The sequence below is a fragment of the Notamacropus eugenii genome, chromosome 5 (assembly GCF_028372415.1).
Source record: "Notamacropus eugenii isolate mMacEug1 chromosome 5, mMacEug1.pri_v2, whole genome shotgun sequence".
Taxonomy (NCBI): Eukaryota; Metazoa; Chordata; class Mammalia; order Diprotodontia; family Macropodidae; genus Notamacropus; species Notamacropus eugenii.
Genome location: NC_092876.1, coordinates 56,014,940 through 56,041,065, shown reverse-complemented (window position 1 = coordinate 56,041,065; position 26,126 = coordinate 56,014,940). Strand labels below are relative to the sequence as shown.

General features: G+C 42.3%; 1 protein-coding gene across 15 annotated transcripts in view; it reads left to right on the top strand.

Moving 5' to 3' along the window:
- The first annotated feature begins 237 nt into the window (after positions 1-237).
- Positions 238-26,126, top strand: part of SPATA21 (spermatogenesis associated 21) — a 47,104-nt gene continuing 21,215 nt past the window's right edge. For 4 of the 15 annotated variants that reach the window (XR_011967036.1, XR_011967035.1, XM_072609026.1 and 1 more), the window contains exons 1-12: positions 4,450-4,531; positions 4,814-4,958; positions 10,306-10,392; positions 10,847-10,927; positions 11,105-11,194; positions 11,397-11,486; positions 12,217-12,306; positions 12,467-12,553; positions 12,756-12,866; positions 13,045-13,376; positions 24,252-24,354; positions 25,410-25,603. Coding sequence is in view for 13 of the 15 variants with exons in the window: in XM_072609026.1 (XP_072465127.1) it covers positions 4,461-4,531; positions 4,814-4,958; positions 10,306-10,392; positions 10,847-10,927; positions 11,105-11,194; positions 11,397-11,486; positions 12,217-12,306; positions 12,467-12,553; positions 12,756-12,866; positions 13,045-13,376; positions 24,252-24,354; positions 25,410-25,603 (1,481 nt within the window). In the remaining 2 variants the exon portion in view is untranslated. Of the gene's footprint in view, positions 373-1,341; positions 1,507-4,318; positions 4,400-4,449; positions 4,532-4,813; positions 5,004-10,292; positions 10,393-10,566; positions 10,648-10,846; positions 10,928-11,104; positions 11,195-11,396; positions 11,487-11,931; positions 12,020-12,216; positions 12,307-12,466; positions 12,554-12,755; positions 12,867-13,044; positions 13,377-24,251; positions 24,355-25,409; positions 25,604-26,126 lie in introns of those variants that run through there. The other 11 variants (XM_072609031.1, XM_072609033.1, XM_072609025.1 and 8 more) reach the window with 11 other exon arrangements.

Here is a 26,126-nt window from a genome sequence, read left to right as displayed (position 1 = left end):
TCAGTTCTTTTTTTCCTTAACAGCTTTCCTTCATACCCTTGTCTGCAATATGTAATTGACTGGCAGGACCTACCAGGCTTGAAAAGTCCATATTACAACCCAGTTATGGACTATGAATTTGTCATCCTGCCTGCCCCAGACCTTTCATCTTCTGCTACAGAGGAGGGGCTGATTCAGCCTGTCCCTTTAAAATTCAGCCCCTGGAACATCAGGGCCTAGAAGTTCTGAGGAAGAGACAACAATTGAAAGAGTAAGTCAAGAGAAGCCTATGGGGGAGAAGGAGATAGGAAAACCTTCTTGAGCCCAAATGGGAGAAGGGAGGACCACCAGGGGAAGAGAAAAAACTTGAGGTCCCGGCTTGCCTGGTGTGAAGTAAGAGCTCAGGGGTCCTTTGGGACACCAATCAGGGATGTGGGGAGGAAGCGGAGAGGGGATGGTTATTGAGTCCAAGGGGAAAATGGAAGGTTCTAGCAAAGATGGGGCTCCAAGTCCATTACCCTAAGTGACTCTAAGGCCACTTCAGTGCAAGTGAGAGTATGGGTGTTGTGTGGCAAAGTCCTGGCTGTGTCACTAAGTCACCAGGTGACCTTAAGCAAGTCACTTTGCCTCCCTAGGTTTCAGTTTCCCCACCTATAAAATAAGAGGGTTGGAGTAGATCACCTCCCTCCTAGTTCTCACATTCTGTGCTCTAAGATGCATATGACCAAAATATGCAGACATACATACTTGTAACATACCCATGTATACCCAATAGCCACCTGTATGTACATCCCTGAACATACATGAATGAATGAGCCTGTAAGCACAGATTTCCACACATAGCACATCTACTTTAATCCACATGCTCATCAACTTAAATCTGGAGGGTCTTCTAGTCCAACCCCCTCATTTTACAAATGAGGAAACTGAGGCCCAGAGAGTTGATGTGACTTGTCCAAAGGCACACAGGTAGTAAATAGTAGACCCAGGATTTGATCCCCAGCTTTCATTCCAAGCTCAGGTCTCACTGTAACCATACAGCCTTATTCTAATTTCTTTTCTTTTTGAGGCAACCAGGGTTAAGTGGGGTCACACATGCTGGATTTGAACTCAGGTCTTCTTGACTCTAGGGCCAGAGCTGTATCTACTGCACCACCTAACTGCCCCCTTATTCTATTTTCTAAGGCCCCTTTCCAGGTCTCTCACATTTTTAGATTCTTTAATTCTAGGACTGCCCCTAGCTTAGAGTTCCAGAAATCCCAGTCATTGTAGAGCAGGACAATTTTCCAGGATCCAGATGGGTTGGTCCAGGGGTTATTAAGTTTATGGAATGGACAACATCTTTTGGGGACTGTTTCCAAGGGAATTCAGGTGCAGCAGCTGCTACCTTCTCAGATCCCTATCCCAGCTCAGGGACAGCAGCTGGCAGAGCTAGATGATGTTCTGGAGCCCCGACTAGCAACGAACAGGAGAAATGTCAATGATAGCTGAGAGAGAGTTCCAAAAATCACACCAGGAGTCAATCAGGTAATGCAGAGTGGGCATCTATCTTGGGATGCATCAGGGATTGGTCCATACCCTTGCCCCTGCTCTCTAGCTTCATCAGTTCTCAAGCTTATTATCTGTGTCCTTGAGCTTTTTCTGAGTTTGGGGAAGGAGTCATCCACAGGGTCAGCTAAGGTTAAAATCTGAATGTGGTCTGGCCTCCCTCTTTTACCCTCTCTTCATCCTCCATTCCAACATTAACTCAAGGTCCCTCTCTAATCTTTGATCCTGTCTCTCTACTCTCCCTGTGGAGTTCGGAATTGAAGATAAGGGACTTAATCTAATTTTACAATCAAGTGTTAATGACTAGTGTTATCTTGCCATTCAGTGACTCAGGGAGAATTTTAGTCTTTACAGGGCAAGGAATAGTGCTTTAGCCTCAATATATTAGGCCTTAGTAGTAAAATCTCAGGTATCAGGATCAGATTCCAACATGGCAAGGGCATGCTTAGGATGTTTGAGAGGCCATGGAGTTGGGCACGAGCCACCTGGGATGAGCAAGTCTCCACTGTTGGAGGCAGGACCCAAATGGATGAGTTTTCAGGGGTCATTATCAAACGGTAAAGACATTGCCTTCAATGCCCCTTCACATCACAGGATTTAGAACTAGAAGAATCCTTACAGATGAGAAAACTGAGTGATTTGGCAGGCTCACACAGGTTGTAAATGACAGAGTTGAGATTTGAACTCATGTCTTCTGACTCTCCATTCAGTGCTCTTACCACTTCATACTCCTCTATGTAACATACAATAGAAGTTGGCTCTGTTCACAAAAAGTCTAGGAGTAGGGCAAAGACATCCCTAGTCTTCCTGTCTGCCCCTGAGAAAACCTCTTCTTCCTCTCTCTTGGCCTCTCCTGAGCCCCAGCTCCTCCTTTCCTCAGATGGTGCTACACATTCTCAGCCTCATCTCAGAACAAGACAGAGCTAATCTGAAAGTATTCTGCTAGCTAGGGGCCCTAGATACCTCCCGAGGCATTTTCTTCACCCCATCCCACACCTCTACTAACTCCACTCTGAGCATCCCTGCCTTTGTCCTGCCCTGCCCTTCTCAATCCCACCCCTGCTTGTCTCCTTGCCCCCCACCCCCACATCAGAAGGGGTCCCCACTGGCCTTTGGACTGGGAGGCTTTGTGTGGCTGGTGACTGGTTGGTTTCCCCTCAGTGGACCAGGAATGGAGACCCATATGTTTTGGGGGTGGGGATGTCTCTCCTCCAGGGGCAGTACCCATGGCTAGATTCCATCGGCAGCAGTGGTGCCATGAGGGAACAAGCTGGGGTGAAGTCTCAGCCCGGGAAACACTCCGAGCTCTTCCAAGCCAGGGAGCAGGAGCAAAAGGGAGACTGACTGCACTGGCTTCTGGGGGGTTAGAGCAGACCCTGGGATGGGAAGAAGCAGCGGAGAAAGAGCCTTTGAATGACAGGTCTAAGGGAAGGAGACCCTGCTCTGGGACTGGGGCTGGGTGAGCTGAGAGGAAACTTCACCTCCAGGGCCCAACCTTCCCTTCCTAAGCATGACTGAAATGCCCGCTCCCTTGCGGAGGAGGGACAGAAAAGTTTATGTGTATGTTTGTGTGGCCGTATGTGTGAATACACATATGAGTGTGGGAAGGTGTATGTTACAGGTGCAGTTACTCCTTGCACACCATGACTTTCTGCATCTCAGTTTCAATATATCATGACTCGGCATAAGAAAGTAAACGGGAATTTGGGGGGAGTTTTTCAGAAGCCACAGACAACACACAAATGCCAGCAGATGACACAGTAGAAGTTTAGAAATTCAGAAAATGCATAAAATATGTGTATAATATTGGATTATATCAACATTTTTTAATTTTTAATACCATAATAATTTAGACTTTTTCTCTGGAACAAAGGGAGGGCCAAAAATCTTATGCATATTTTCCAGATCACAGGGGCCCCGTGCCCCTAACCCCAGCAGTGTGGAAGGGGTAACTGCATGCATGTGTCAGTGCTATATGTATAATGTAAACATGTCTTGTTTGTGTACGCTTTGTATATATATATATGTGTGTGGAATTTCTTGAAGTGGAATTACAGGTATATATTGTGTGTATGGATGTCATGAAAGGCATGATAGTGTAATAGATAACTGACCTCAGTGCTAGGAAAGACGGTGTTCAAGACTCAGGAAGGAAAACATGTCCAGTTGTATAAATTATGCGTAGACCAGCCCCTGGAGACCACCAGTGCCTTAGTAGTTGGAAGCACACAGCAGTCACTTAGTAGCCATTGGATGAATTGGAAATTATCAATACTCTCTTGAAACTGACCTGGGACTAAGCCCCAGGTCTAAGGGCCCTTAAAGCCGCTTGCTTTGTGGGCCAGGTAGAACAAAGGCCTTCAGACCTTGTAACTTTATGTGTGTTACTCAGCTTTTTCTGGCTATGCCTCAGATAAAGCAGCTTATTGGCAGGTTCTTCTAGTGATCAAGGAATAGAGATTAGCTGGCTGTTGATCTTGGTCAAGCTATTGGTCCTTAATGGCCCTAATTTGTAAAATGAGGAGGGTCAGACTCATCTTTCAGTCACCTCCCAGCTCTGGCACCCTGTGTTCTAAGGTCCCTCCCTGCTTTGACATCCTGTGTTCTAAGGTATCTCCCTCTCTAACATTTTATGTTCTAAGGACCCTTCTAACTCTGACATTGTATGTTCTTAGGTTTACCCCCTACTTCCAATCTTTTCTGTTCTAAAGTCCTTCCCAACTCTGACATTCTGTGTTCCAACTCAAACATTCCCTGTTCTAAGGTCCCTTCCATCTCTAACATTCTGTGTTCTAATAACAGTTCACATTTACATAGCAACTGTCTGTTGGATACCTCTATGTGCCAAAACACTATGCTACCAGGAGACTAGGTAAGACATAGAGAGAGGACAGGATTTCTGCCTTAATGGAATCTAATAAAGGGGATGATACATGTACACAGATAAATATAATACAAGTCAGAATACTATAATGGAAGAAGAGGCTGATATTATTATTCTGAGGTAGGAAATTAGGAAGACCAGAGTAGAGAGATCTGAGTTGGGCTTTGAGAGTTGGGTGGAAAGTCAGTAGGGAGAGATGGAAGGGGAAGGCATTGCAGTTGGAATCTCTCCCACTTTCAGGTTCTTGTTCTGGGAGACCACTGTAATCCTGCCTCCATGCTCTTGGAGGGGCAGAGGGAGAATCTTGAGCTAGAGGATTCAGAACCAATAGACCCTGGGGGGCATTAGGTGGTATGGAGAATAGTTTGTAGATGGCAACACACAGGTGACTCTTTCCTCCAGGAAAGACTGTTTCCGCTCAGAAAAGGACAGGACTGAGTACATTTCAACATCAGCATCAGCATCAACCACCATGAGCGTTCAGGGGTGTGAGGTTAAAGTCCAGTCTCGTTCAGACAAGTCATCAAAAGGATATCATGAGAACCAAGTGAGTTTGCCCAGCCCAGCCCTATAAGCTTCAGGGAACCTGCAGGTAATTCTGGAGCTTTATGAGGAACTTGGGAAGTGTGTGTGTGTGTGTGTGTGTGTGTGTGTGTGTGTGTGTGTGTGTGTATGTGTGTGTGAATCAGGATAGCCCACCTTTTAGGAAGACTTCCTTTATTTTAATCCAAAGTTGATCAACTTACTATGACATGCACCCACTGCTTTTAGATCTGTCTTCTGGGGCTACTCAGAGTTAAATCTTCTCTCTCTTCTTTGGGACAATCCTTCCAATGCCTGAAGACAGCTATCACTCAGTCCCTCCTCTCAGTCTTCCTTTCTCCAGGCTTACTAGTTCTGTTTACTAGTTGTGTGACCCTAGGTAAAGTCCCTTAACCTTTATCTGCCTCAGTTTCCTTAAGTGTAAAATGGGGATCATAATAGCACCTACCACACAGGGTTGTGAGAATCAAGTGAGGTAATATTAGTTAAGTGCTTAGCACAGTGCATGACAAATAGTGTTTTATTAATGCTTAGTCCCTTCCTTCCTTGGGTGAGCTGGTTTTCAGATCCCTCGGCATCTCAGTAGGTACAATGTGAACATGTTGACCCAAAGAGAGGACATCTAGGTTATCATCTCTTTGGTGCTGCATGTTAGATTTCCACTATGCACTTTATGCACTTTTGGCTGTCATGACACACCATTGAGTTATACACAAACTTCCCTTGAATGTAAGCCTTCTGTATCAATCATCATTGTGTCAAAAATTCATCTATCCATCCACAAAGCCAAGAAGACCTGTGTTTGAATCCTACTTCCCAGTACTTACTGGTTGTGTGACTGTGGGCAAGTCTAAGGCTTGGTTTCCATGTCTGTAAAATCAGCCTTCTAACTCCTAAGTTTGTTGAGAAGCTTCAATGAGATAATGTCTTTAAAGTGAATTACAAACCTTAGAATGTGATACACACATCAGTTATCAAGACTATTATGGTGAATATTATGATTGTTATTATCTCATTTTTTGATGGGGTTTGAGATAGAAATGGTCCTGGGACAACTTGATAGCCACAAATGATTCTTTTACACTTAATATTCTATGGAGTTTTGTTCTCTTGCTTTTTGTTCCACAAGGCTTGGAAATTACAATATTTGGCATGGCTACCTCTACTAAAATCAAGTTTTTATAGTCTGAATGAGTCAATATCCCATTCAGGTGACTATAGGCAAAATTTTGGTTTGTGATAATGTACTGGTTCCAATGCAGTCTACTAGTTGAGTTCTCTAAGGTACTTGGAAGTCTGTCCTAGTTGAAATGTGATGCATGTCTAACCAGGAGGATGGCTATGTGAGTATAGAGAAGAGGACACATACAAGAGATACTGTGGAAGGAGAATAACAAGAACATTTTGATAACAGATTGGATATGTGGAATAAGTGCAAATGAGGAGTCAAGGAATAAACAGGATTTGTGGGGCTAGATGACTGAGAGGCTGGTGGTGATTGTGACAATAAAAGGGACATTTAGAAGAGGAGTAGATTTGAGGGGAAAGAGAATGAATTCTGTTGTTCCTGCTTAGTCATTTCAGTCATGACCAACTCTTCATGACCTCATTTGGGGTTTTCTTAGCAAAGTTATCGGAGTAGTTTGCCATTTCCTTCTCCAACTCATTTTACAGATGAGGAAACTGAGCCATCCATGGTTAAGTGTCTTGCTCAAGATCACACAGCTAGTAAATGTCCGAGACCAGATTTGTATTCAGGAAGATCAGTTTTCCTGACTCCGGGCCTGGCACTCCATCCACTGCACCAACTAGTCATTTTGGACATGTTGAATTTGAGATAATTATGGGATGTCAAATTTAAAATGTGCAATAGGTAGTTGTTGATGTGGGGACCAAAACTTATGGGATTGGGCCTAAACGTATAGATCTTAGAGTCACCTGTTTAGGAAACTTCAGTATATTTGTTGATGTTCCACTAAATATTCAAACTTCCCAGTTCCTCAGGTCACTCAGTTCCAATGATCTGCTCTTCCGCTCCATGTTAGGTAGACGTAGGAATGGTCATATCTTTGATCTTAACACCACTTGCAAGTTTTCCACTTCCATGATGAAGAACTCCCAAATTCCTTTATTTTTTATTGCTTTTCTCTCTCTATTGTTCCTTCTAAACCTCTTCTTGAGCCTCACCATGACTTCCCACTCCTCAGTACTTCCCCAGACTATCACTCTTGCTCAGGATATACTTTCCTCTATTCCCATTCTTTGAGGAACCAGTTCAACTCTACACTATTCCCTACTCTTAAATCCTGTGTTCCCTTGTCCTACTGTCAGTCATTCCTTGCCAAAACCCAATCCCAGATGACTTCCCTTACCTGCCTCCCTCATTTCTACTATCATGTGTATGCTGAGTGAAGTCACAGAACAATGCTGAACAGATTGATTATAAAAATATGTTGCCTAATTTCACCTAGACTCTTAGTGCAGCAAGATCATCCTTCGGGCCCTCCCTGATCTATTTTCTGTCCCATTTGACACAGTGGAGCAGACGCTCCACACCTTTTCTTCTTTTCTCAAGCCTTCTACTTCACTGAAGAAACAAGCTATTTGACATCATCCCCTGCTGTCTTGTCCTTTTCTCCAATCTCCAATGAAGAAGTTGTTCTTTTCCATGTCCTGTTCCCTCCCTCTAGTGCAAATACTCTTGATCCCATCCCCTCCAGCAGATTCCTCGTGGCTGATTTTACTATCTAAAAAGGAAAAGCACAAAGTTTCCAAGCACAAGGATTTAACAGCAAAGCCGGTGGGCTGCCAGTAAATCTGGTCATCTCATCCCTCCGTGATTAGTGATCCACAGCATTGATTGTTATAGTAAAAAAAGGAAAACTATATTCATAAGATGAATATATATTTATGACATTAATGATTACTCATAGGATGTACAAGAATAGGGAAGCATAACGAAAACAGGGAGGTAGGTCGATTTGCAATATTAGGCTGCCGAGCATGTTGGGGGCATAACAAGGGTGTTTCTAGGGTGGGGTATCTACTGGATTTGGTATTTTATTGAGTTAAGAGCACGTCTATCAATTTGTGAATTTTTTAGTGGTCTCTTAAGGCATCAGGCTTATGTTGCTTATTGGAAAGAGGAGCTTGTAGTTGCAAGGGTGGCTGCTCCTAGAAAAAGAGACATTTATCCTCCAGTTGCCGAAATAAGAAACTTAACCTTTAAAAACAGGATTGTGGTGTTTAGCTTAATGCTATGACCATTTATTCCTACAAAGACATATGTATATTCTAATTATACACTTAATAAGTAATAATTACTAATAAAGCCTTATTAACCTATTAATTTCATCACCACCAAGTATCCCTTCTGGTCTCTAATCATCAGTTTCTCCTTATCTACTGGTTTCTTTCTTGCTGCCTACAGACACTCTTAAGTCTTCCCCATCCTTAGAAAACTCACTAAATCTTAGCATGGCTCTCATCTTATGTCTCCCCTCCCCTTCTCCATTAGACTCCTTAAAAAAGTCATCTATGTATGCCCAGTGTCTCTATTTCCTCTTCTCATTTTCCTCTCAACCCTCTGTGGAATGCATGAGGAAATTCTCTCTATCAATGCAGATCAACAAATTCCTCTGTAACTTACAGTCTTAGAGAATTGCCCTCGGACAAGAGAAGGGCATGATATTTGAAGACTTTCTTAAGCTAGAGAATTTCCATAGGACATCCTCACAAAAACTCTGTGAGGTAGGTGCCATTGTTGTCTACATATCTACATATCTCCTATCTACAGATGAGGGAAATGAGGCTAAGAAAGGTTAAATACCTTGCCCAAGATCACACAGAAGGTAACTGGATTTGAATCCATGTCCAACTTTCTGTGCCAACTATCTAAAGGAGCTGGAAATGTTTAGCCAGAGAAGAGAAGTCTTACAGGAATATAATAGCTGCATTCAAATATTTGAAGGGCTGTTACAAGGGAAAGGAATTAGATTTGTTCTGTTTGGCTCAAAGGACAAAACTAGGAGCAGTGGGTAGCAATTGCCAAGAAACAAATTTGAGATTGATGTCAGGAAAAACTTTCTAACAGAGCTATCCAGAAGTGGAATAGGCTATCTCAAAAGCTCAGTCTTCAAAGAGAGTATGGGTTGGACCAGGATGGCTGTGGAGGTGCCTTCCAACTCTCCAATTCAGCGATTCTATGACTGTGCAATAACACAGGAGTCAAAGAGTCCGATAAGGGAGGCCATCGCACTTGAAGAGTCCTCCACATGAATCTTAAAATCGACAAGAATGAACGCAAGAATTGATGCAAAAGTACATAAGGCATCAAAGAAAGAAGGAAAGTGATCAGAATTCTGGTAGAAAACAGCAACAAGAATTTGAACCAGAGGATATAAATAGATGGAAATATTGATGATGGTCAGGAAGTGATCCCATGTATGCCTGGATGATGGGAGCATGAGAGGATAATCAGGGTACCCAGGATGTAGCATTGTCAATAAAAAGCCAGGTTTCTGAAAGTGTCTCCAGGAGTGTGAGAAGAAGAGATGCAGGATGAAGGAGAGTTGCTTAACAATAGAGTGGGAGATAAAGAAGGAAAGAAGAAAAAAGGAAAGAGCAAAGAGTATAGAAAGAAATAACAGAGCAGATAGAGTGGCAAGATCATTGAGTCCAAAGTCAGACCCCAGATACTTCTTACCTGGGAGACCTCAGGTAAATCATTTCATCTCCCTGGGCCTCATTTCCATTGGATGTAAGATGAGGGTGTTGGAATCATGTCCCCTCCTGATCTAGACCTGGGATCTTCTGATTTTATGACTGGGAAGAGGATGACTACACTGGATAGAGATGAGAATGTAGGGATAGCGAGCAAGGAAGTAGGTTTTTACCTCACAGGAGGCAGTTCAGAATGCCAGTGTTTCTAGGATCTGGAAGTGGAAACTTCTGAAGATGGGATTATACAGGTAGGGCTTAATGCCATGGGAGTGGGGTGCAGGCCAAAGGTAATGATAATTCATATGGGCCTAAGGTGATGAAGAAATCCATAGCATTCTCATTTTGTTTCTCTTTCCAAAAGGAACACCCTAAACCTCCAATGTTCACTACCCTCAGCTGATAGGAACAGGAGGGCCTCTAGACTCAGGGGAGAGTTCTTGACTGAGGATAGTTGGAGCTCAGGGATTTTTATTTTAGGCTAGATGACTAGATGGTGGGATATTACGTGGAAACATGGTCTGATGTCTAGGGAAAGCCAATGGTTGTATTGGGCTAAGTGGCCTAAGCCACAGTCACTCAGGCTACAATCAACTGCCTTAAGGCAAAAGCTCCAAAGATGTGTGTTTCAGCTTCCCCAGGGATCCAAGAAAACCAGAGGTGGAGGTCCAAGTCTCAAGTCTGGTGTGAGGAGTGCTGGTCCCAGTGGTGAGGAGCAGGTGAGTTGATGATAGGTGGGATAATCTTGGTGGATGTCTGGATAATAGTAGGTATAGTAGAAGCCTGGTCTGGTGTTCAAAGCCAGCCAATGGTTATATTTAATTAAGTGAGCTAGGGTGTATACACTGTCTCCAATCAACTGGGCTGGGCCCTGTATGGATTAATTTTCCCAGGGACTAGGGCAGGGATTCAAGAAGACCAGAGGTGGAGGTTCAGGTGTCAAGTCAGGTGTGGAGAGTGCTGAGGAATAAGAGGTCAGTGGTGACAAGAGATGGTGAGATGGTCTAGGTGGGTAGTGGGAGGTGGGAAGTTAAGTAGAAGCCTGGTCTGGTGTTTAGGTCCAACAATGGTTATATTGTGCTGAGTGGACTAGGGTACACACACTCAGTCTTCAATCAACTGGTTTGGGTCTTAAGGTGAGAGCTCTAAAGATATATGACTTAATTTCTCCAGGGACTGGGGCCTGGATATAAGAAGACCAGAGGTGGAAGTTCAGGTGTCAAGTCTGGTGTGGAGAGTGCTGGGGAAGAGCAGGTTAGTGGTTACAAGTAGATGGTGAGATGGTTTGGGTGGGTGTTGGGAAGTAAGAGGTTTAGTAGAAACATGGTCAGGTGCCAATGGTTATATTGGGCTAAGTTGCACCCATTCAATCTCCAATCAGTTGGGTTGGGTCCTAGGGTGGGAGCTTCAAAGATGGATTAACTTCCCCAGGGACTGGGGCCTGGATACAAGAAGACCAAATGTTGGGGTACAAGTCTGAAGTCTGGTGTGGAGAATACTAGTCCCAATGGGGAAGAACAGGTGAGTGGTGACAAGTAGACATTTAGACGGTCTTAGGTGAGTGGTGGGAGGTTCAGTAGAAGCATGGCCTGGTGTCTAGGGACAGCCAATGGTTATATTGGGCTACATGGGCTAAGTGGTGCACACATTCAACTCAGTCTCCAATCAACTGGGCTGAACCCTAGGGTGGGACCTCCAAAGATGTATGGATTAACTTCCCCAGGGAATGGGGCATAGGTTCAAGAAGACGAGAAGTGGAGGTTCAGCTGTCAAGTCTGCTGTGGAAAGAGCTGGTCCTAATGGGGAAGAACAGGTGAGTTGGTGACTGGTAGATAGTGAGAAGGTCTGGGTGAATGATGGGAAGTTTAGTGGAAGTATGGTCTGGTGTCCAGGAACAGCCAATAGTTATGTTTGGCTAAGTGGGCTAGGGTGCCCATGCTCAGTCTCCACAATCAACTAGGCTGAGCCCTAGGGTAGGAACCTCCCAAGATATATGGATTAACATCCCCAGGGACTGGGGCCTAGATACAAGAAGACCAAAAATGGAGGTTCAGCTGTCAAATCTGGTGTGGAGAGTGCTGGCCCCAGTGGGGAGGAGCAAGTGAGTTGGTGACAGGGAGGATGATCTGGATGGATATCTAGATGGTGGGAAGTTTAGTCAGAACATGTTTAAGTGTTCTGGGCCAGCCAATGCCATGTTGGGCTAAGGAGGTTAGTTTATACACACTCAATCTCCAATCAACTGAGTCGGGTTCTAGGGTGGGATCTATAAACAAGAAGACCAGAGGTGGAGGTTCAGAGGTCAAGTCTGGTGTGGAGAATGCTGGTCTCAATGGGGAGGAACAGGTGAGTTGGTGACAGGTAAATGGTGAGATGAACTGGGTGGATGTCTGCATAGTGGGAGATTTGGTAAAAGTATTGTCTGGTATCCAGGGCCAGGTTATATTGGGCTAAGTGGGCTAAGCTGCACACACTCAGTCTCCAATCAGCTGGGTTGGGTCTTAGGGTGAGATCTATAAAGATGTATAAATTAACTGCTCCAGGGACTGAAGCCTGGATACAAGAAGACCAGAGGTGGAGGTTCAACTGTCAAGTCTGCTGCAGAGAGTACTGGTCCCAGGGGGGAGGAACTGGTGAGTAATGTCAGATTATAGGATGGTCTTTGTGGGTAGTGGGAGGTGGGAGGTTGAACAGAAGCATGGTCTGATGTCCAGGGCCAGCTAGGTTGTACACACTCAGTCTCCAGTTAGACCTTGGGCAGGACCTCCAAAATGTATGGATTAATTTCCCCAGGGATTGGGGCCTGGACACAAGAAGACCAGAGGTGGAAATCCAGTTCTCAAGTCTGGTGTGGAGAGTGCTGGTCCCAGTGGAGAGGAGGTGAGTGGTGGCAGGTTGATGGTGAGATGGTCTAGATGGATGTATGGATGATGGAAGGTTTGGTGGAAGCATGATCTGGTCTCTAGGGCCATCTCACAGTTGTAGTTGGCTTTGTAAGCTAGTTTACACAGACCTAGTCACCAAACAACTCAGTTGGACTCTAAGCTGGGAGCTCCAAAAATGAGTGTCTTAACTTCCTCAGGGACCAGGGCCTATATTCTGGAAGACCAAGCGTGAAATTCCAGGTCTCAGGTCCGATGTGGAGAGTGCTGTTCCCAGTGGGGAGGAGCAAGTCAGTGACAGCAGACAGATGGTAAGATGCCCTGAGTGGGTAGTTGGATGGCTTAACAGGATGTTAGGTGATTCACCATGGGATTCAAGAAAACCAGGATTGCGTGCATCCCTGACCTTTCATGGGCCCTAGAAGGATGGTAGTGGAGGTGGAGAATGAGTGGGTCTCAAGTACAGATCCCTGGTTTTCTTATTAATAGAAGAAGCCAGAAGATCAGCCCTTTCCAGATCAACAGACTGAAGACAAATGTGAATTGATGGAGAAGGAATTGGCAGGCCCTGACAGTATGGGGCGACAAGAAACACAAAGCCCCCAGGAAGTCCAAGGTCCTCAGATCATCTGGACGTCCTCTCAGAAAGCAGAGGAAGATTCTGAGCAGTTTGAGGACAATACTCCAGACCAAAGCTTCCAGCTGAGGCCAGAAGATGAGGAGGGATCCCCTCTGCTACCCATACCACTGCCCATGGAGAGACCCTCATCAGGCTGCTCCTATCCTCTGCTCAGTGCAACATCCATGCAGCCCGAGGTGGGGTGAGTAAGTCTTCAGTCATCCTCTTTGCCAGATCTGGGGCCTAGCTCATAGCCACTAACATCCCTTAAGGGGTCCTGGTTCTGCAGAAGGGTGGGGTTACTCAGAAAAGAAGCCAGCCAACCTGGCTCAGGAAGACCTAGGTCTCTCTAAGAGGACCTATAGCAATTATGGGAGTTCCTATTGATTTTTCAAAGTATTCTATTGCTATATTTTGTTCTTCTATCAGCTTCATTCCCCAATGTATCCCTCTCTGCCCTCCTTCCTAAGAACCATCCCTTGTAATAAATATAAAAATGAAAGAGAAAAAAAGGCAGTTCAGCAACACTAATAAATCAACCAAGTACAACAAGCATTGTTCCCTACCCATAGCCCCCCACTTCTGCACAGATGAGGGAGTGGAGCATTCTCATTTCTAAAAGCTCTCATTTACAGAGAATTTTCCATGCATAAAGTAAGGATTACAGGGGAGGAAAAGAAGTAACATCCCCAAGGTAACACAGCCAGTGTATGTGATGATGCATCTCTGGGATTTCTTAAATATGATTCTCTGGTCCACTATGTGATCTAATAAGAGGTCTTCAGAAAATAAGCAGGGAAGGAAGAGGGGAAAGGGAGAATCATAGATCTTAGAGCTGGGAGGGACCTAGGATACCATCTAGACCAGTCACAGCCTGAAATCCAAATTCAGCATGGGGCAGATAAAAGAACACTAGAACTGTAGTTCGAGGCTTTAGTTTTGAATTTGAATTCTGCTCCTCCATAGCTGTGTTCCCAGATCTCTCTGGCCTTTCATTGTCCCCTCCTGTGAACTGAGAGAGACTGACAGAGAAGCAATATGAGGAGTGTGAGAAATGCACCATTTTGATGAAAATAAGTCAAAAACAAAGTGGGCAGAGGAAGGCAGTTTATTTTACACGTCTGGAGTTGTAGGTGCTGTTCTCAAAGAACTTACACTTAGTACAGAAGCAAGAACAGGTTTAAATACTGGTAGGGTGATTATACTTCCCCTCAGAGTCAGGATTGGTCCAGACTTCTCAGGGTTACAATCTTTCTGACATTCCCATTAGATGCATGTTTTCCCTCTCAGATCATGCAACCCAGGTTCAGAAAGTAAAGGGATAATTTTATGCAGGGTGTGTCAGTTAATATGAAACTTATTAAGCAAGCACAGTTGAGGGAGGCTGGGACCTTGTCTCCCCCTCAGTTTGGCATATCTCCTGCTGAAGCAGGCAGGACCTTGAGATTTCTTGATATTGCCTTCCAGTCACATAGCTTCCAGATAGATGTTTCTTTCTGTAGAGGGCAAACTTTATCTCTTTCTAACAGTTCCTCCCTGTATTTTCCAGTAAGGATTTGGCCTCCACAGTATCTCGATTTTCTTTTGCTCAATCTTAGCATCATTTCACACTCCTCATTAGGGGAAGGGGACAAGCCCTTTGTGAATTCAATCATCATCCTTATATTCCCTTCTTCAAATTTTGCTTTCTCCTATGAATTCTTCCCTTCATCTATCTTCCCTTTAATTAGGAAGGGGGAGAGGCTGATTGACACATTGACAGATTACAAGGGGGCAGTCCCCTATATAAGTACAGATACAGAGACCCAAAAGAAAAAGATAAATCAATGAATTGTTCATTTAGAAGTTTCATCTCATACAGCAATGGGGGGAGGGGAGGACATCATCTAATGTAGCTTTCTGGTCTGGATGCTCATTCAAGCCATCTTCAGCAGAGTATCTTCTTGCCATATTTTTGTAGAAAACCTCTTTCCTGTGTCCATTCTCTTATAACTTGATCCTGATACAATTTTAAATTACCATTCTTAAGTCTTATACCCTTTATCACTCTTGCAAAATTAAAATTGGAACTTTGGTCAATTTGTCCATTATTTATTCCCCCATCAAGAAGATGAGATTTCATTAAGGAATTAATAACAGGCTCCAGTACATACATAAATACAATCAGTAATCAATTATTAACACAGTACATATCAAGTAATTAAACATTTCCAACTTCTAGTTATACTTGTTTAAAACATTTACGAGATGGACCACAAACCATTCTTCTTTTAACATTAACTGGGACAAGAGTAATATGCTGATTTCACAAGCCCTTGACCTAATTGTCTCCATACTATTAATAAGGATTAAAGGACCCTAACTTATACAGGAATATATATACACACATATATACACATATACATATACCAGTAACAGATGTCAAGACTAAATAGCTAGTTGTTGGGCTAAGCTCCTAAGCCTAATAACTCAATCTTACTATAGTAACTTCAGATGTTCCCTTACCAATCTATTATTTGATAAATCTGTTATTATGCTTACAAAACTTTTGATTATAGGAATTTGCCATTAAGAGGAGGGACATAGCTGGAACAAGGAAATGGCGTTTCCCTAACTTCATGTCAATTCCAGGCAGAAGATTGTAGAAGATTGTGTAGATTGTCAACTGGCACTTAGCCAGGCTTAAGTCTGCCAGGTGTCTGTGGGGGAATTAAATTAGGAGAAACCTACCTCAGATTAGGTGGAAAAGTCATTCTCCCAACTTTCCCATGAGATCATCTTTTGTAGTTCATACCTGCACAGGGTAGCTGGCATCGTGGATCGGTGGCTCAGACAGCCTTTCTTGATATCCATACCTGGAGTTAGACTCAGAAAAACAGTCAGTTAGCAGTCCCATAAAATCTTAAAAGAGCAACCTCTAATAATCAGTTTCAGATATGACTATAATTTCAAATTGGCTGAGGAACATCTTTAAAGTGAGCCTTACGTAGCTTGCCTGCCTTTCTATATTTATTTTAGTTCCCGAATAAATAACATAAAATCAAATTTACCTTAAAATCATAAATTATTGCCCTAATATACTTGCATCTGTTCCCCAAACTTCTCTATCCGTTTCTTTTTTTGTGTGGATGAAATAAAATAATTTTTTTTACTAGTTTTATTTATTTATTTTTAGATTTCAACATTCATTTCTACAAAATTTTGAGTTCCAGTTTTTCTCCCCATCTCTCCCCTCCCCCACCCTATAACACCTTGCATTCTGATTGCCCCTTCCCTCAATGTGCCCTCCCTTCTATCATACCCCATCCTTCCCTTATCCCCATCTTCTCTCTTTTGTTGTGGATCAAGATAAATTTCTATACCCCATTACCTGTATTTCTTACTTCCCAGTTATATGCAATAACAATTCTCAACATTCATTTCTAATACTTTGAATTCCAACTTCTCTCCCTTCCTCCCTCCCCACCCATCCCCACTGAGAAGGCAAGCAGTTCAATACAGGCTATATATATATATATATATATATATATATATACATCATTTTGCAAAAGACTTCCATAATAGTCATGTTGTGTAAGACTAACTATATTGCCCTCCAACCTACCCTGTTCCCCCTTTTTTCTATTCTCTCATTTGACCTTGTCCCTTCCCAAAAGTGTTTACTTCTAGTTTACTCTCTTCTCCCATTTGCCCTCCCTTCTATCATCCCCCTCACCCTGCTTGTCCCCTTCTCCCCTACTTTTCCTGTAGTGTAAGATAGATTTTCATACCAAATTGAGTGAGCATGTTATTCCCTCCTTAAGCCATATGTGAAAAGAGTAAGCCTCACTTTTCCCCTCTCACCTCCTCCCTTTTCTCCTCCATTGAAAAAGATTTTTCTTATCTCTTTTATGAGTGATAGTCTGCTCCATTCCATTTCTCCCTTTCTCCTCCCAGTATTTTCCTCTCTCACCCCTTAATTTTATCTTATTTTTAATAGATATCATCTCTTCTGATTTAACTCAACCTGTACTCTCTGTCTACACGTGTGTGTGTGTGTGTGTGTGTGTGTGTGTGTGTGTGTGTGTAATCCCTCCACCTACCCAAATACTGAGAGAAGTCTCAAGAGTTACAAATATTATCTTTCCATGTAGGAATGTAAACAGTTCAGCTCTAGAAAGTCATTTATGATTTCTCTTTCCTGTTTACATTTTCATGCTTCTCATGATTCTTGTGTTTGAAAATCAAATTTTCTGTTCAGTTCTGGTCTTTTCATCATGAATACTTGAAAGTCCTCTATTTCATTGAATAACCATTTTTTCCTTTGAAGTATTATACTCTGTTTTGCTGGGTAGGTGGTTCTTGGTTTTAATCCCAGTTCCTTTGACTTCTGGAATATCCTATTCCAAGCCCTTCGATCCCTTAATGTAGAAGCTGCCAGATCCTGTGTTATCCTGATTGTATTTCCACAATACTTGGATTGTTTCTTTCTAGCTCTTTGCAATATTTTCTCCTTCACCTGGGAACTCTGAAATTTGGCCACAATATTCCTAGGAGTTTCTCTTTTTGGATCTCTTTCAGGAGGCGATCGGTGGATTCCCTGAATACTTATTTTGCCCTCTGGCTCTAGTCTAGGCTCTTTTTTTGATCATGACTTTCAGGTATTCCCATAATTTTAAAATTGTCTCTCCTGGATCTATTTTCCAGGTCAGTTATTTTTCCAATGAGAGATTTCACATTATCTTCTATTTTTTCAATCTTTTGGTTTTATTTTGTAACTTCTTGGTTTATCATATAGTCATTAGCTTTCCTGAACTCCACTCTCTTTTTTAAAGAACTGTTTTGTTCAGTGAGCTTTTGAACCTCCTTTTCCATTTGGCTAATTCTGCCTTTTAAAGTCTTCTTCTCCTCATTGACTTTTTGGACCTCTTTTTCCAATTGAGTTAGCTTATTTTTAAAGGTGTTATTTTCCTCAGCATTTTTGGGGTCTCCTTTAGCAAGCTGCTGACTTGCTTTTCAAGCTCTTCTATGGCCTGAGCCCATTTCATATTCGTTTTGGAGGTATTGGAGGCAGAAGCCTTGACTTCCTTGACAGTTTGCAAAGGATGGAAGGAGATACCTGTTCACCAAGAAAGTAACCTTCTATGGTCTTTTTTTCTTCCCTTTTTGGGACATTTTCCCAGCCAGTTACTTGACTTCTGAATCCTTTGTCAAGAGGAGGGTCCTAGTGCTCCTTCTCCCCCCAGGATCATGCTCAGGGCTGAGATTCATATCAGCTGCTCAATTCCCTCAGGGGCTTTGGGTGGGGGTGGGGCTTCCACTGAGGGTTGAGGTTCAGATCCCCTGCTCAATTCCCCCAGAGGCTGTAAGCTGAGCTGCTGGGACAATGGACCCAGGCTGCTGCCACAGCCACCATAGCTGTCCGCCACCTTCTGCTGCTGCTGCCACCACCTGGGGCCAGTGCTGGGGGGACCCCATTCCCCTCTCACCCAGATGGGAAACCCCTCCCACACTGACCTCTGAAGCTTTCTTTGGCATTTGTGGGTTGAGGGATCTGGGACCCTCCCTGCTGGGGATTCTGCCCCGGAGGCCTGTTCTAGTCCTGTTCCTCCCTGTGCCATGGCCAGGGCTGGGCTCTGCCCCACTCAGTGTCCTGCGGGATAGACCTTTCCTGGCAGCTTTTCAGGGTATCTTTGACTGGAAATCTTTTTCCCTCTGTCGTTCTGTGGCTTCTGCTGCTCTAGAATTTGTTGAGAGTCACTTTTTACAAATATTTTGTGGGCTGTGGGGGAAGCACTAGAGTGTATATGTCTTTCTACTCCGCCACCTTGCCTCTGCCCCCCTTTCTTATCCTTTTCTAACCATGCTCAGTCTAAAAGAATATGATCTACATATAAGTTCAAACACTAACTTCAAGTTATCTTTAGGTCATGGAATGAATTCAAATCAAAACAAAAATGTAACTTTTCCTTCAAGGCACCGGCTACCTGCCTCTAAGAAACTTACACTGAGATTCTTTTCCCCAAACGGAAGATGTCTCTGATTTAGTCACAGTAATTAATTCAGTCAATTGTATTAATACCCAATTGTTCTTACATCACCTTGAAACATTCAAGGACCTTGTTCCATACACATATACCTTTATGACAGTTAACTTTAAATCCCAGCCTTAGTTTGTGAGATAATGATTCAACATAATGTTTGTACCTTTGTTTCCTTTCCTTTATTGAATTATTCCCATATCATTCAGAAAGAATGCTCTTATTCCAGGGATTTTATCTTTTACGAGATTATATAAGTGTACCAATTTACCCAATTATTTGATTGAAAACAGCAAGATTCTACATGCTTGCATTGTGCTCACATCTTTCACTACGTGCTTTGATTGCTGAAACATACTAGAAAGAGGAATAGCAAGGACATGACTACATAACCAGACTCAAGAATAACAGTCACGTTTTCTCTGAGTGGCTAATGGCATTCCCTCACATACTGATTAAATGCAGACAGCTATACCCAAATTCAAACTCAAAACAAAATTAATTATGGTCCCAAGATCTAAAACAGTGAGTTTCACCAATTACAGCTTAGAGCCAAATACAGTTATTTTTATTCTCATGAGTTGTCATAAGCAATAAAGATTTACCAGGACTCACATACATAAGGGATTCCATTTAACATCTTTCCTTCTCAAATTTACACTTGTCCTGGTGTAAAAGCCAATTGTTAAGAATCCTTTCTCATTATCGTACCCAGACTTTTGAGCAAGCCAGATTCATTGTTTAAGAACTACATGATGAAAACAAGTTCTTTTCCTGGGGCTGATGACCTTGCCCACACAGATGGTTTCCAGGGATCTTGGCAAGTTTCCAAAATAAGAGAACTCAGCATGGACCCCAGGGAGGGGCTGATGATGGTGCCCCTGCCTACTGACTTTGCATACATAGAGGACAACTGTTCTGAATGGTCAGAATCAATCCAGATAAAGTTTTCACCCAATCCCCTCCTTTTCAGACACAATAATCCATCAATTTTTAGGGTTTAGCATTAAAATAGTAACCCCAAATAACTTAGCTAACAATCTCATAAATTTATTAAATCACAGCAAAACAATTTTAACTAAAACTTCTCTTTTAAAGCAAAAATAAACCTTTAAACACTGGAATTCATTAAAATCACTTTAATTCCTAGTTATTACAGAATTAATATAGTAGTGCATAAACTTCCAGATTAACAGACATCATAAATATATCCTTGGATGAAACAGTCTTAAAAACCACATATAGATAGACAGATAGATAGATAGATAGATAGAGAGAAAGAGAGAGAGAGAGAGAGAGAGAGAGAGACAGACAGACAGACAGACAGATGGATAGACAGATTCAAGGATTCTCATTTTCTTGATAGAAAATTTACAGCATGGCAACTTTTACAAAGAATTCATAAGAACTTCCCCTTACTTACCAGCTTCTCAACCCATTCATCATTTTTTGACAGTACAATTAAGAGAAATTGCTTTTAACCACAGGGCTGATAATTGTTTATGAAATCACACAATTTAGAAATGTACAGTGTCCTAAACATTATTATGTATTGAAAACTTGAAACATCTCTCATTATCAGTTTAGGTGAATGCATTTCCAAACCACCTGGCATAGACTAAACTATAACTTTTAACCCACTGCGTACACATTTTCATGAATAGCCTAGATTTTGAATGGAAAATTTACCATCATAGTAGCATTATCACTGTTTATTTATAACAAATTATAACATTTCCAATGATCAAATTTCCACAGAAATACAATCCTGTTTAGAAACACAGAAATGACACATATCAATTGCATTTCCAGAAATTATCTTATGACTTTTGGCATTTAAAATCCGTTTCAAAGTTACCAAGTATGGAACAATTACCTTACACTGCAGTCCTTGTGTTAAACGCTTTATAATCATAAGGCCAAATGACAATATGTAAGCATTTTAATTATATGTATGTGTATATATGTGTGTGTGTATGTATATATGTGTATATATATACATATAATTTTTAAGTTCAATCTGAATAACCTTTCTCCTCCTTTCTTAAAAAGTTTAAAATTATGTTAACTTAAAATGTGCTAAGTTAGTATTTTTTGCCTTTGACCCAGACCAAAGAGATCTTAATAATTTTGAACCAATGTTAACAAAGTGAGCTTGGCTTCCCCTCCAATCAGGGACCTTGGGAGCTTAATAATTAATTGAATAGTAATAATTACAAATCGCAGTCATATCATAGTCAATATCTTTACCATGTCATTCAATAAAACTTTCCATAACTTTGTCTATTGTTTTCCAATCGGGTTACAAATTTGCATTTCCTCCGCACTCTTTTAACATACTCAAATCTTCTGAAGTAATATGCGGGAGGGAGTGGCTGAAAGCACATAAGCCCATTGCTCCCCCATCTCTGTTTTTCTTTATGCCATTACTTTTTCTTTTCTACTTTCCATATATTCACTCAAGCTTTTATTTCTCTTTTTCCTAGTCTTTACTCAGACCACCTCCATTCTCCTTTACATTCTAAGGAAAAATTAAAAAAAAATCATACCCCAATTTTGTCCTACTTTCTCTGAACCTTAAAAATTAGAGGGAGTGAAATGCCAAACAATGTACATATAAAGAATGCCACATTTCTCCCCCCTCTCCACAAAAAAACCTTTTTTCATCCTGAAGTGATCACTTTTTAAAGATAGAAAAACTCTTTACTTTTGCATCTTTAGATACATTGTCTGATATCAAATATGTTGATTTAATTTGAACATAAAGTACAAACTTTAGCTTTGAGACCTAAATAAACCTTAATTCAAAATTTTCATCCTTTCACTCTAGGCTGCCTGATTGAGATTTTTTTTTCCACTTGCAAATCTTCCACTAACTTCTAACAGGGTTTAATAAATTCTAACCTATTTTAGGCCTTAAATTAAGAGTGACACATTTCATTTTTTCATATTTTCAAATATGACCAGAATGAATTCAATTATCTTCTGATTGTGTCCAATTACACAAAAACTCCTTTGGGTGAAGCATGAAATGGTTAAATGCTGGTCAGCCTGACTTTCTTTGGTCTGAGGGGGGAAACAATTCCCTCCCTCATTTTTCTTTCTTATCTCTGTTTTCATTCAAAATGTGGCCAAAGTTAGAATGGAAAAAGAAAGAAAGAATTTTTACCAACAACTTATTTCCAAACCTTTTTACTTTCAAGCCTTTCATTCACACAGTACCCATTCTCTTCTCCTTTCTACATGCAAAAACTTTCTTTCCTTTCCCTCTGGTAGACTTTTATTAAAACCCCTTTAAAACCGCACATACCTTATTTCTTTCTATTTCTGACCTAACACTTCTACTCTCTTCTGCTTGGTATTATCAGTCATATAAGCTAGACAGTAAAATAATTTTTCTCTCCCTTTTTCTCTCTCCCTGTCCATCTGCTCCTCTGAAACTGATCTTCAGGGGCTGAAGAAGGAAGATAAGGTGGCATTCCAAAGACAGTCCAGTGACAGCCCTTCTGCTGTTGCTGACTGGCTGGCTGCATTTACAGTCTAATAAGGTGTCAGATTAAACATAGACACAAACTCATTCACACAGAAACATAAACATAACATATCTAGACAGAGCAATACAGATCTAAGAATCAGTTCTTTTGGTCATTCAAAATTCTTTCCCAGGGTGGATGCACTACCCCAATTTGCTAGCCTTTTTCCACAGTGGGCTGTCTTGGGGAATCTCCTTAGGTACCTTAACCTTAGGTGAGCTCTTATTTCCCATCTTAGGATTTATACTCTGCCAGTCCATTCAGACTGGTCTCACCTAAGACTCCTAAACCTCACTGACAGTCAAAACCCAGGCTGGCCTGGTTATCGGGAAGGAATTCCTGAACTTACAAGGCAGTACATTAACCACCAATTTTTCTTACCTCATTTGATGTATTGACTTACATAGTCCTGACTGTCCAGTTTTACCTTTATATTTATTTATTTATTTTGCATTCTTCTGCACTCTCTTCTTGTTTAAACAAGGTCTGAGTTTCTTTAAGACGTCAGAGGGAGTTCCCAGCCTGGATAGAGGGACTGCTCTGAGACTGAGCAAGAGCACTCTTCCCTCCATCCCTCTACATACCCCCCTTGGAGTCACAAGCCCCACATTAGATGCCAAATTGTGAGAAATGAACCATTCTCATGAAAATAACCCAAAAAACAGAGTGGGTGGAGGAAAGCAGTTTATTTTACACATCTTGAACATATACATAGTACAGAAGCAGGAACAGGTGATCATACCTCCCCTCAGAGTCAGGATTGGTCCAGACTTCTCAGGTTTACAAATCTTTCTGACACTCCTGTTACATGCATGTTTCCCCTCCCAGATCCATGAGACCCATATTCAGAAAAAGAAAGGACAATTTTACTCAGGGCGTGTCAGTTAATATTCATGAAGCTTATTAAACAACACAGTTGAGAGAACACTGTGACCTCATCTCCCCCCTCAGTTTGGCGCATCTCCTGCTGAAGCAGGACCTTGAGATTTCTTGCCATTCCCTCCCAATCACATAGCTACCTGAGAGATGTTTCTGTGGAGGGCAAACTTTATCCCTTTCTAACAGAAGGCACTTCTCCCCGTCTTTGCAGAAGGAGGGTCTGTGGGCACAGCATATAACATGAGATTTCTTCCAATTTCTGGAGTAGTTTTGCTGAAATTTATCCCCCTCTTTGTAATTCTTTGTCATAAGGGGCAACACTCTGGGAGAGGAAGCGAGGGAGTACGATGGGAAATGCATGTGGCATAAAATCATATGATACCAATAATTTTTTTAAATAAGTAAAATTAATTATAAAAATTCAAAAGGATTAGGCTATATAATCTCTAAGGTTCTTCCACCTCTAAACACTGTGATGTTAATCCCACCTACAACACTGCTGACAAGCCTCCAATTATAGCTACTAGAAGTGGTAAACTGATGGCTTACCACCAAGGCACATTTGAATTTGGAATTTCTTCCTCCTGCTGAACTTAGAAGGAAGAGACCAAGCTGACATTATCCCTTTGACCCCTCCTCGCTTAGGGTACAGGCTCCTAAGGCCCAGTTGGTACAAAGCCCAGCAGTGCCCCCTGTTCATTGTCCAGAGAAGGAGGACAGGGAGGAAGAAACTGATGAAGACTGGAAGGTAAAGAAGGAACACTGGGGGTGGAAGCTTGAGGGTGGGATCTGGAAGGCTCAGTTAGGAAAGAACAGGGGATGAGAGCTGGGAGGTGGGGGCAGGCCTTTTTGAGTGAGGCTCATTCACACTCAAGGCATGGTCAGGGTGACCTCACTCAGCTATAAGTTTAATGAAGTTAAACCCTAGAGGAGGCAGAAGCAATTTCCAGAACCAATTTTGAAAGAGTCATATTTCCTTCTGAATCCTCCTCCCAGACTAGTGGTGGGGAAAGGTCTGGATGTGGGCTCAGGAGACATAGGTTTGGATCCAAGCTCTGACATTTACTGTGTGGCCTTGAGTAGGTCTTTTGGGCCCTCTGGACCCTTCTGGCTCCAATATTCTATATCCTAAGGTCTCTTTCAGCTATAACATTCTCTGTTTTAAGGTTTTTTCAGTCCTGAACATTGGGTTCCTAAGTCCCTTCTAGCTTCAGTCTATGTTTTAAAGACCCTCCTAGCTTTGACATCCTCTCAATTCTAACAATTTATATTCTAAGGGCCCTCCCAGCTCTGACATCCTGTGTTCTAAGGGCCCTCCCAGCTCTGACATCCTGTGTTCTAAAGGCCCTCCCAGCTCTGATATCCTGTGTTCTAAGGGCCCTCCCAGCTCTGACATCCTGTGTTCTAAGGGCTGGTCCAGTTTTGACATACTCATCCAGGAGTTCCCTAAACTGATGAAATCATGAGTCTAGTTCCTTTTCAAGGTCCACAGAGGGGAAGTGTGATGTGTCCAATATTGTAAGACTAATGAAGAGAGCCAGAATTTCAGCCTGGGTCTTCTGACTCAGGATCTACTTGTCCTGCTGGATACACCAGCTTAATCCTTGGTCTGGGGAGTATAGAAGAGTAATGTTAGGAAGAATGGGGATAGGTGAGAAGGGGAAAGGGCAGAAGGAGTTAGAACCTGGTTTGGGGGTTAAGCTCAAGAAAGAAGAAAATTGCCACAACTATCAAGAAATACTCTTCTGACCTCTGGAGGCCAGTAAGTTCTTGGAGAAAAGGGAATGAAATGCCTTCTTGTAGGAAGAAGCTGAATCCTATGTAACATGGAAGCTGCAGACCTGGGGGACCACATCCTGGAGGTCAGCCATGTCTCTGAACCTAGCATCCAACTCTGCCCAGGCCTCACCCTTGGCACTGGCCCCAAACAGTCCAGAAAAGAACTGGAGGAAGACAGAGTTGCATCGAAACTTGGACAAGTCAAATAGCAAGACTAGGTAGGAAGCCCTAGCTTGGGGCATCTTACACCTGCTCTACTTATTACCCCTCTAGCCGTGGCTCTGCCAGGCCCACAGAACTGCCCTCAGCCTCTACCCCACCTTAAAGGCTGCCTAAAGATTTGCCTTTGGTATGATCGTAGGAGCTGGGGTTCTTCCTTCTCAGTCAGCCCAGCGCCAGAGCAGATGAGACAGTCAAGTCTTAGGGATCTTGAGAATCTTGAGTATAATCGCTGTGAGCCTCACTGTCTCTGTGTCTTTAGCTATCGTGTCCTTTCTTTCCCTTGCTCTCTCCCCTCTCTCTTCTCTGGATCTCTTCCTTTATCTTCTCTTTCCCTAAGCAAAATATATATATATACACATATATATACATATACATTTTCTATTTCTCCTCTTCCTTTTCTTTTCTTTTTCTTGCCATGCACTCTATTTCCTCTCTCTTTCCTTACCCCTGTCTCTCTCCCCTTTGTCTTTCTCCCTCTCTACTTTCCTCTGGCCTCTGTCTCTTATTTCCTAGGTTTGT